The 12,173-nt window shown below is 38.6% G+C and overlaps 1 protein-coding gene across 10 annotated transcripts in view; it reads left to right on the forward strand.

The window, feature by feature from the left end:
• The window catches only part of USP34 (ubiquitin specific peptidase 34), a 236,543-nt gene that overhangs the window by 66,866 nt on the left and 157,504 nt on the right, over positions 1–12,173 (forward strand). For all 10 annotated transcript variants that reach the window (XM_082357914.1, XM_082357916.1, XM_082357917.1 and 7 more), the window contains exons 7-8: positions 3,949–4,141; positions 5,252–5,313. In XM_082357914.1, the coding sequence (XP_082214040.1) occupies positions 3,949–4,141; positions 5,252–5,313 (255 nt within the window). The remainder of the gene's footprint in view (positions 1–3,948; positions 4,142–5,251; positions 5,314–12,173) is intronic.

Here is a 12,173-nt window from a genome sequence, read left to right on the forward strand (position 1 = left end):
ATGACAGAGAAAAATAGCAGCAAGGGTGGGTTGAGAGTTCTAGAGGGCGGGTCACAATTATATCTATGGTATAGAGAAGGTCTCATTGGGGAAAGGGTGATATTTGAGTTCTGTAAGTCCCAACCTAAGAAGGAAACCTAAGACGAGGATAGAGATATTATCATATTGATTAGGCTTAGAGTGTAAACTGTTGGAGTTCTAAGATTGTATTTCTTGATAATATTTATGAGTTCTTTATAATTTTTATTCATTTGCAAAGATTTGAGTGCCTGCTATTTTCCAGTTACTGTTCAGGTTGTTGGAGAAAGTATCAGGAAAAGAATCAGACAGTGATGAATTCTATGCAAGTAAAGATAAGGTGATAGAGAATATGAGGCCTTTCTGAAAGGTGACATCTGAGGAACATGAATCTGCTAATCAGATGATAAGTAGAAGGACATATTTCAGGTAGAAGGAACATAAGGGCATAGGCTTTGAAGTTGGAAAGAATATGACATATTAAAAAACTAGAAGTAGACTGGTGGAGCATAGTGTGTAAGGAGGTAAGATTATGATAGGAGGTTGGATATAAACAGGGGCAGATTATTCAGGACCTTCAAGCCATTTTAAGGAGCTTGGATTTAATTTTAGCAGTGGGATCTATTGAAGGGTTTTAAGTAGATGAATCATGACGACGCTTTTTTTAAAAAATATTTTAAGCTGCTTAATTTGTAATCTCTTTTTAAAAAAATTTCTTTCTTTCTTTCTTTCTTTATTTTTGGCTGCGTTGGGTCTTTGTTGCTCCACGTGGGCTTTCTCTAGTTGTGGCGAGTGGGGGCTACTCCTTGTTGCGGTGCGCGGGCTTCTCATTGTGGTGGCTTCTCTTGTTGCAGAGCGTGGGCTCTAGGTGAACAGGCTTCAGTAGTTGTGGCACGCGGGCTCTAGAGCGCATGCTCAGTAGTTGTGGCACACGGGTTAAGTTGCTGCGTGGCATGTGGGATCTTCCCGGACTAGGGCTCGAACCCGTGTCCCCTGCATTGGCAAGCATATTCTTTTTTTTTTTTTTTTTTTTTAAAGATAGCATTCCTTTTTTTTTGTAATTTTATTTATTTATTTATTTATGGCCGTGTTGGGTCTTCGTTTCTGTGCGAGGGCTTTCTCTAGTTGCGGCAAGTGGGGGCCACTCTTCATCGCGATGCGCGGGCCTCTCACTATCGTGGCCTCTCGTTGTGGAGCACAGGCTCCAGATGCACAGGCTCAGCAGTTGTGGCTCACGGGCCTAGTTGCTCCGCGGCATGTGGGATCCTCCCAGACCAGGGCTCGAACCCGTGTCCCCTGCATTGGCAGGCAGATTCTCAACCACTGCGCCACCAGGGAAGCCCGGCAGGCATATTCTTAACCACTGCGCCACCAGGGAAGTCCTCATGATGGTTTTTAAAAGATCACTTTGGCCTTTAAGTGGCTCATAAATTACAGGAGTGTTGGAGGAGAAGCTAGGAGACCAATTGAAAAGTTAATGGAGTAGTCCTGGAAAGAAGTGATGGTTACTTGTACAAGGATTGTTTATGGTGATTTGAAAATTGACTGGATATAGTTAAAAATGAAATCAATAAGGTTGGTGATTGTGGAGTTTAAGGAAAGGGGTAGCATAGTGGAAGACGCTTAGCTGCCCTCCCTTTGATTTCTCTTTTTGCTGTGAGTATCATTAACAGATGTGAAAGACTGGGAGAATTTAAAGACGTAATTTTCAGATGCCTATGGGACATTTAAGTGGCACTGGGAAATTGGGAATATAAGCCTGTAACTTAGAACAACAACGTTAATTTAGGAGTTGTTAGCATAAAGGTAGCACTTAAAAACCATGGGAATAGGACTTACCTGGTGGCACAGTGGTTAAGAATCCACCTGCCAGGGCTTCCTTGGTGGCGCAGTGGTTGAGAGTCTGCCTGCCAATGCAGGGGACATGGGTTCGATCCCTGGTCTGGGAGGATGCCACATGCTGCGGAGCAACTGGGCCCGTGAGCCAGAATTACTGAGCCTGCGCGTCTGGAGCCTGTGCTCCGCAACAGGAGAGGCCGCGATAGTGAGAGGCCTGTGCACCGCGATGAAGAGTGGCCCCCACTTGCCACAACTAGAGAGAAAGCCCTCGCAGGGAGGCGAAGACCCAACACAGCCATAAATGAATAGATAAATAAATAAATAAAATTAAAAAAAAGAAAGAATCCACCTGCCAATGTAGGGGACACGGGTTCAAGCCCTGGTCTGGGAAGATCCCACATGCCGTGGAGCAGCTAAGCCTGTGTGCCGCAACTACTGAGCCCATGTGCTGCAACTACTGAAGCCCGCATGCCTAGGGCCCGTGCTCTGCAACAAGAGAAGCCACCGCAATGAGAAGCCCTCGCACCGCAAAGAAGAGTAGCCCCCACTCGCCACAACTAGAGAAAGCCCGAGGGCAGCAATGAAGACCCATCACAGCCAAAAATAAATAAATAAAATTTTTAAAAAACCTCATGGGAATAAATGAGGTCATCTGGGGAGAGAATGTAGAAAGAGAATAGAAGTGAATCGAGGGGACTTCCTTGGTGGTCCAGCGGGTAAGACTCCATGCTCCCAATGCAGGGGGCCCAGGTTCGATCCCTGGTCAGGGAACTAGACCCCACATGCATGCCGCAACTAAGAGTTTGCATGCCGCAACTGAGTCCACATGCTGCAACAAAGATCCCGCGTGCCGCAACTAAGACCTGGCACGGCCTAAATTAAAACAAAAGAAGTGAATCTAGGATGGAGTGCTATATCAGTTTGCTTTTGCTGTGTGAGAAAACACCCAAAACTAGTAGCTTAAAATAACAGCCATTTATTATTTGTCACAGTTCTCTGGTTGGCTAGCTTTTCTGATCTGGGCTGACTTGGCTGGACCTGGGTGCTCTGTGATAGATAACCTCAGTCATTTGTCCTCTGGTTGGCAGGCTGATTGGTCTTGAGTGGTGAAGGGTGCTCATATGTATCTTGGCAGTTGGCTGGATGTCAGTTGGGGCATTAGCTGGCTCTCTCATCCAGCAGGCTATCCTGAGTCCTTTTCTCAGTGGTGGAAGAGTTCCCAGCAAGAGAGGGCAAGCTCAAAGGCTTTTTAAGCTTCTGCTTATGTTACATCTCTTAATACCCCACTGGGCAAAGGAACCTTCATGGCAAAGCTCAGATGCAAGGAAGTAGAGGAATAAATGACACCTTTGATGGGAAGAGTGGTAAAGTCACATTGCAAAGACTACTGTATAAAGTGATGGGAGGAATTTGGGGCCTTTCTGCAATCCATTACAAGCCCTGAGGAGCAATACTGTTGAAAGGTTGGGTACAGGAGGAGGAACCAACCAAATAGAATAGGTGGGGCCTGAGAGGAAAACCAGTGGTTTGTGATTTTTGAAAGCCAAAAAAGAATGATGTTTAAAATGTACACATTTTGAAGAATTTTGGCTGTGTTGGGGAGTAGATGTACTATTTATATGAAATCAACTGAAATTTACTAAAACAGGAGCTGTATACATGACAGGTACTAGAGAATAGTAAAGTTTTACTGGAGGTGCAGGTGCAGAATCCGATGTTAAATGACTTGGCTCTATGCAGTTCCTCCCTCCCTTTCTTCCTCCCTCTTCCTCCCTCCCTCCCTTCCTCTCCTTCCCTGCTTTCCCCTCCCTCCCTTCCTTCCTTCCTTCCTTCCTTCCTTACATGTTGTGTTAGGCTTTGCAGTTCCTGATTCATGTTGGACTCTCAGCAAAGGACACATTGCCACAGGTCACAATCCTTGAAGCATTACTTAGAAATAGTTTAAATTGGGAATATTAATCCCAGGATTCCAGGTTCTACTGTACTAAACAGTTTGGAGGTATGGAGCAAAGGAATATTATTGAATTATTGAGTGGTCTTCAGAAATAGTTTGCAAGTTTTTGTGTACGTTGTATTTCTGAATCATTTCAGGTATTTATGCAAGCTCTCTGATCAGGAGTTAAGACAGAGTGCGGCTCGCAACATGGCTGACTTAATGTGGAGCACAGTGAAAGAACCATTGGACACGACGTTATGCTTTGATAAAGAAAGCCTAGATCTTGCATTTAAGTACTTTATGTCACCTACTTTGACTATGAGGTTGGCTGGATTAAGTCAGATAACGGTAAGCTATATTTGCTTTATTTTTGGTAATTTTTTGTTTGTCCTCTCAGACTATCATCATTATCATAATACCTAGTATTTCTGGAGCCACTTATGCCATGCTAGGCATTGTGCTAAGTACTTTACATGCATTACTTTGTGTGACCCGTACAAATAATTTCTATATGTTCTCTTTTTCTCTATTTTAAATATGAGGAGACTGAGGCTTAGATTTAGAAGGTTTTATACCTTAGGTCTTTTTGATTTCCTTCACTTTTTATTTTTTTTAAACTGTTCAGTTTTTTGCATTTAGAAAGCAGTGTTTTCAGAGAGAAAAATAGTTGGAGATTATAAGTAGTTAATTAATTTTCCAGGCAGCAGCCACAGATTATTGGGCCATAGACCAAATTTGACTAACAGAAATGTTTGGTTTGCACAGTAGCAAGTACTGTTTTAAATAGGGAGAAATACATATTATTGGCTTCTCCTGGAGGGGTGGGGTGGGGAGAAAGACCTAGTGTCCTTGGGTCTGTCTTCTTGCATGACAACAATTTGCTAGAACTAAGTAGTTAGCTGCATTCTTTAGAATGGATATATTTTCTCTGGTTTACCAAGGTCTGCATTAGGTTTAACTCCTTTACATTTGGGGCCTGTTTTTGTAGTGTAGTTATTCTGAAGTAGCTAGATTGTACCCATGTATTGAATTTTGTGACCTAGATTTTACCATGTATTGGACTTTGTAAGTGTTGAAAACACTTAATGACAGTTTCCCAAATCAAATCTTAAAAATGTATGTCTGGAAGCCTTTCCTGAAATTCGGTTTGTAATGACATATTACTTGCTGCCTTGCATTAGATTTTTGTGTCTTTCCCTTGTTCAGCTTTTTCTGTAGCATTCTTAGTGGAATAAAGCCTAAGTATTACTTGTGGAATGAATTAGTGTTTAAAAATGATAAAGGAAATAGCCAGACTAATTGGGAAGTATATATGTGTATCTGATTACCTATCTTATATTTTATACTTTTGATCTGGTTATTGATTATGATCTACATATATCAAACTGTGTTGGCAGTTGCTAACATATGCAAAAATAATTTTGGAAAAAATCTTTAATTTCTTTTCTCTATTTATAGAATCAACTTCACACTTTCAATGATGTGTGCAATAATGAATCATTGGTATCAGACACAGAAACGTAAGTAGGAGCATTAAATTTATGCGTAAGTACACTATTTTAATGTGTAGCTGTTTATGTGGTAAATGTAATTGACTTTATTAGATTTGAAGTGTTTACTAGAAATTCTTTGCCTTGTGGCTTCATCTGTACAGTCTTTAACAAGCTTTCAGAGGAATATATTGCAATTCTTCTCTTTTTAAAAAAGCATATAGTGTTATTTTTCACAAAATGCAAAGGGAGACTATTTATACAGGAGAATTTAATAGTAAAGAATATGGTACAGGTAGTTTTCAGAAACCACACTTGATGCAGGAAAGGATCTCATTTAACACATTTTTTTGGGGAAATAAACCAAGTTCATGATGCTCATGTATGAAAAGAAGTAGTTTTTACAGCTTAGGGCTTTTTAAAGTACTTAGAAATATTTATTTTTTCCAATATTTATTCCATTTAGTTGTCCATCCGGTATAGAAATCATTTTTTAAATCTTGGTAGTAATATTTTCTGCTTGAACAGGGTTACATAGTTTTTTGTTTGTTTGTCTTTGCTGTGCCGCTGTGCGGCTTGCAGGATCTTAGTTCTCTGACCAGGGATCAAACCCGTGCCCTCGGCAGTGAAAGCGTGGAATCTTAACCACTGGACCGCCAGGGAATTCCCCAGAGTTGCATAGTCTTAAGGTGTTAGAAAATTTGTAATTATATGAATGAGTCATATTTTTGCTTTACTGTAACTTTTATGCATTGATCTTAGTTTTGCTCTATGGAGCTAATCTCAGTTGAACCCAGCCCTTCATGAATTTGGAAACCAGAGACTATGTCTCTGCTTTTTCCCTCACATATTATGGTTTTTAGATTTATCACCAGACAAGTCATTCACTTTTGGCAGCATTCTTTGTCAGTGGTCCCTTAAAATGTGTGCCCTAGAATTGGTAGTATGCTAATATGCATTATAAATTCTTGGTAGCATTATAAATTCTTGGTCATACTAGGAGTGCTATTTCACACAGTCAAGATATTATATAGATTATATCCAATGTATATAAAACTACAGCTCTGGATTTCCCATTTGACCCCTCAGTACCCACCCTCCCACCCCTTCAGACTGCCTCTAGGAGAATCTTAAAATTGCCAATGCAGTAATCATTCCCTATCCCTGCAAAAAGACAAAAAAAAAAAAAAAATCCTGGAATCACCAGTGTAGTAACCCCACATGTCCAGGTTAGGTCTCTGTGTTGCTGTGGATAGAGAAAAGAATGAATTCCATTCAAAAATGTGTAAGGTTTATACATACTAAAGATATGCTTAAGAGGGAGGAGAGTAAAAGTTTTGAGGAATAGTGGGTAGGACAGTTAAAGTTGGGAAGAGAAGGGTCCTGTACAGTGTGAAAAGATTGGAGCAAATACAAAAAGTGATAAATATTGTTGAAGCCTGTGAATTGGGTCTCTCTTTTTAAGCAGTTATTAAGATATAGATACATATCATAAAACTCACCTGTTTTTATAATGAATTTTAGTAAATTTACACAGTTGTGCAACTGTCATCACAGCACAATTCTAGAACATTTACGTCACTTCAGAAAGGTCCCTTTTGCCCATTTGTAGTCAATCCCCATTCTCCCCACCACCCCCCACCCAGGGCCGCACCGTGTGGCACGTGGCATCTTAATTCCCTGCCCAGGGATCAAACCCGTGCCCCCTGCAGTGGAAGCTCTGTCTTAACTGCTGGACCGCCAGGGAATTCCTTCAATCCTCATTCTTATCCCCAGCCCCACTAATCTTCTTTGTCTCTATAGATTTGCCCTTTTTGGGCATTTCCTATAAATGGAATCATATGACAGTGTTTTTTTCCATTGCCACCTTTCACTTATACTGTTTTTCTTGAGGTTCATTCATGTTGTGGTGTGAATCAGTACTTTGTTCCTTTTTATTGCTGAATAGTATTACATTATGTAGCTATATCACATTTTGTTTATCCTTTTACCAAAGTTGATGGATATTTTGAATGTTTCTACTTTTTGATTAGTATGAATAATGCTGCTTTAAACATTTGTGTACAAGTCTTTTTGTGGACATATGTTTTCATTTCTCTTGGTAGATACGTAGGAGTGCGATCACTGGTTTGTAAGGTCATTTTATGTTTAACTTTTAAAGAAACTGTCAAAATGTTTTCCAACATTTCTGTATTATTTTATATTCCCACTAGCAATGTATGAGGGTTCCAGTTTTTCCCCCAGTCTTGTCAGCACTTGTTTTTATCTTTTTGATTATAGCCATTATAGTGGGTATAAAGTGGCATTTCATTATGGTTTTAATTTACATTTGCCTAATTACTAAGGATGTTGAACATCTTTTTATATGGTTATTTGCCATTCTGTTTCTTCTTCACTGAATTGTTTGTTCACTTTTTGCCTAGCTTTTAGTTGGGTTATTTGTCTTGTTTTATGGATTAGAATATGATCTGTACCACAGAATATTCATATGTGCTTAAGACTGTTTATTCAGCTGTTGTTGTATGGAGTGTTCAGTAGATGTCTTTTAGGTCTAATGAGTTTGTAATATTGTTTGTCTTCTGTATCCTTGTTGATTTTTTACCTACGCTTGTTCTATTCCATTATCAAAAGTAGGGCATTGAAGTCTCCAACTTCAGTTTATCCTCATTTGTGGATTTTGTTTTTATGAATTTGCCTATTTGCTGCAATTTATTTGTAACCCCCAAATCAGTACTTTTGGTGCCCTCACAGTCATTTGCGGAAATGCACAGAGCAGTAAAAAATGAGTCTGCCAACGTGCACGTTTCCAACTGAAGTCATACAAGGTGATACTCTGCGTTGTTTTAGCGCTGGGACAGAAATGACCAGAGGAAGGAAGTGGTAGGAGGCAGTGCAGTATAGTGCAAGAAGCTCTGGCTGTGGGCTGGTTGAAGGGATATGAATCCCAAGTCTAGCACATGGTATTGGGACAGCCTCAGTAAAGTCACCTCAACACACTTCTGAAGCTCATTTTCTCTTTTGTAAAATAGAGAAAATAGAATCTGATAAGAAGTTATTTTTAGAATTTAAGATTCAAGGGTTCAACATGAGTTAATTTAGTGCATAATTTTGTAGAACTCAGCTGCCATGAGTAACAAGAGTTGACTGTATTATTTGTTTTTTTGTCCTTTCAAATCTATGGTGAAATATTATATACAATGGAATTCTATTCAGCCATAAAAAAGAATGAAATCTTGCCATTTATGGTAACATGGATGGACCTTGAGTGCATTATACTAAGTGAAATAAGTCAGAGAAAGACATCATATGATCTCATTTATATACGGACTTTAAAAACAAAAACGCTGAGATCAGCTCGGTGCTTTGTGACCACCTAGAGGGGTGGGATAGGGAGGGTGGGAGGGAGACGCAAGAGGGAGGGGATATGGGGATATATGTATACATATAGCTGATTCACTTTGTTATACAGCAGAAACTAACACAACATTGTAAAGCAATTATACTCCAATAAAGATGTTAAAAAGAAAAAAAAAAAGAAAAAACCCCCCCAAAACCCTAAGCTTATAGACACAGAGAATAGATTGGTAGTTTCATAGGCGTGGAGGTCAGAGGAGGGCAAAACAGGTGAAGGAGGTCAAAAGGTACAAATTTCTAGTTATGAAATAAATAAGTCATGAGGATAGTAATGTATAGCATGGTGGCTATAGTTAATAATATAGTATTGCATATTTGAAAGTTGCTAGGAGAGTAGATCTTAAAAGCCCTCATCACAAGGGAAAAATTTTTTTTTCTAACTATATATGATGATGGGTGTTAACTAGACTTACTGTGGTGATCATTTAGCAATATATACAAATATTGAATCATTATGTTGTACACTTGAAACTAATATAATGTTATATGTCAGTTGTACCTCAATTATAAAAAGAGTTTTTAGAAAAAGAGGATCAAGTAAAAGAAAGCAACATTGAGAGATCATTGTAATACCCAAATGAGAGCCACGTCTCTTTTTTCAGAGGGAACGGGGTAGGGGGAAGGATGTTGGTGGTCTATCTGTGATGGCATTTTTACATAAAGGGAAGAGCCTCCCTTGCATTGTTCTGACTGAAGTGGGAACTTCAAAACAAATCTTAGCTTTGTGAAACATCTTTCTTTAAAGGAGTTCTACAAACGGATTGTAGAACAAATTGTGTACCTAAAGTTACTATATAAGATTTGCATTTAATCAAACCCTCTGTCTTCTTCCAGTCAAAGGCAAGCAGCAAGTCACATTATTGCACTGAGTCATTCTTTTAAAGAGAACCCACTCTAGGAAGCACTTGATGCTAATGACATGTTCTTTTTACCCATCAAAGCAGTGGGTGACAATAATTTAAAAAAATATTCAGGGGTTCAGTATTAGCTAACTCAGTGCAGTGACGTTATAGACTATAACTGCCAAGAGTAGTAAGAATTGGCTGTATTTCTTTTTCTCCCTTCAGTTTTGTTGTTTTTTGCTTCATGTATTTTAGGACATTTTGTTGGGTACATATATGTTTATAGTTGTTATGTTCCTGATAATTTCATCCTTTCATCATTATAAAATGTCCCTCTTTGTCTCTTTAAAACAATTTTTGGTTTAGTCTATTTTGTTTGATGTTAGTATAGCCACTGCAGCTTTATTATGTGTACTGTTTTCATGGTATATCTTTTTCCATCCTCTTACTTTCAACCTTTTTGTTTTTGGATCTAAAGTATGTCTCTTGGAGGTAGCATTTAGTTGGATTGAAAAAAAAAAAAATCCACTCCTACCATCTCTCCCTTTTGATAGGAGTATTTAATCCAGTTACTCTTAATATTATTTATATAGTTGGATTTATGCCTGCCATTTTGCTGTTGGGTTTTTGTATGTCTTCCTTAAAAAATTTTTTTTTATATTTCTCCTTTACTGCCTTATTTTGCAGTATGTCAGTGTACGGTAGTACAGTTGTCCCTTGGTATATGCGGGGGATTGGTTCCAGGATCACCTGCGGATACTGAAATCTGCAGATGCTCAAGTCCCTTATATAAAGTCATGTATTGTTTGCATATAAGCTGTACACATCCTCCTGTATACTTTAAATCATCTCTTGATTACTTACAATACCTAATACAATGTAGGTGTTATGTAAATAGTTGCAAGCATGTGGCAAATTCAAGTTTTGCCTTTTGGAACTTTCTGGAATTTTTTTTGAAGAAATATTTTTGATCCTTTGTTGGTTGCATCTATGGATGCAGAACCCATGGATGCAGAGGGAGTACTGTATACCATTTTAATTCCATTTTTTTATACTTTAAAAATTATTTTGCCAGTGGTTGCTTTATGGGTTATAATATGCATCTTAATTTAATACTGTCTACTTCACATTAATAACAATTCTAGTAAAATATAGGAATGGTGCTTCAGTATAGCTCTATTCCTTTGTTTCTGATAAGAAGTCAGCTGCGAATCTTATTGTGGTTCCTTTCTATGTGCTTAGTTCTTTTTGTCTTGCTGCTTTTAAGATTTTTCTGTTGCTCTTTGGCTTTTAAGAGTTTGACTATGATGTCTCTGGGTGTTGATATCCTTGTGTTTATCTTAGTTGGCACTTGTTGTGATTCTTGGATGTGTAGATGAACGTTTTTCATCAAATTTGGGATGTTTGACCATAGTTTCTTCAAATTTTCTTTCTGCTCCCCTTACTCCTTCTGGGAGTCCCAGTTTATACATGTTTCCAGATCCCTGAATGGTTGTTATTGATAACGTCCAATTTTATGCTTGCTCAGTTATAGTTACAGTTCTCAGCTGTTACAAAAGTCCCTGAGTCTCCTTCCAGTGTTTTTCAAGAAACTGAAAGAATGGGATTTATTTTTTAGAATTATTTTTACTTGTTGAATTGTCTTTTTGTATGTGAAAAATCATAGAGTTGATTCGTGGATCATAGCTTCTGTTGGGCTACTCAGAAATAGGTAAAAGATACTACTAGTAGTTTTAATGTTTTACCCTTTGAGGCCATATATCTAATTCATAGCTTCTTTTTTTAAATCTTTAGAATAATTTTAAAATTAAATATAATTCTTCTATGGATAAACAAGAAAAGAAATTGTTCAGTCCTTCCAGTTTTTCTGTGTATAATTTACATAGCTGAAAAAATTTGCGGTCTTTTCACTGCTCATCCTATTTTGAAACCGTTTATCACTACTTTTTTTATTAGCTGTTCTTCTGTAGTAGCCATTTAAAATTTTTTTAAAGAATTGCTCTGAAAGGGCCTGTGTCAATTAAATAAATTGAATCAACAGTTAATGACCTTCCAAAACAAAGTACCAGGACCAGATGGGTTTATTGGTAAATTTTTTTTTTAATTGATTAATTTATTTATTTATGGCTGTGTTGGGTCTTCGTTTCTGTGCGAGGGCTTTCTCTAGTGGTGGCAAGCGGAGGCCACTCTTCATCGCGGTGTGCCTGCCTCTCACTATCGCAGCCTCTCTTGTTACGGAGCACAGGCTCCAGACGCGCAGGCTCAGTAATTGTGGCTCACGGGCCCAGTTGCTCCGCGGCATGTGGGATCTTCCCAGACCAGGGCTTGAACCTGTGTCCCCTGCATTGGCAGGCAGATTCTCAACCACTGCGCCACCGGGGAAGCCCTCATTGGTAAATTTAACCAAATATTTAAGGAAGAAATTATACCAATTCTCTATAGTCTTTTTCAGAAGATAGCAGAGGGAAGCCTTACTCATTGAGGTCAGCATTACCCTAATACCAAAACCAGACAAAGGCATTACAAGAGAACGATAGACCAGTACTTCCCATGAACATACATATAAAAATCCTCATAAAATATTAGCAGATTGAATCCAGCAAGGTATAAAAAGAATTATACACCACAACCAAG

Source organism: Balaenoptera borealis, assembly GCF_965194805.1.
Source record: "Balaenoptera borealis genome assembly, chromosome: 15".
NCBI lineage: Eukaryota > Metazoa > Chordata > Mammalia > Artiodactyla > Balaenopteridae > Balaenoptera > Balaenoptera borealis.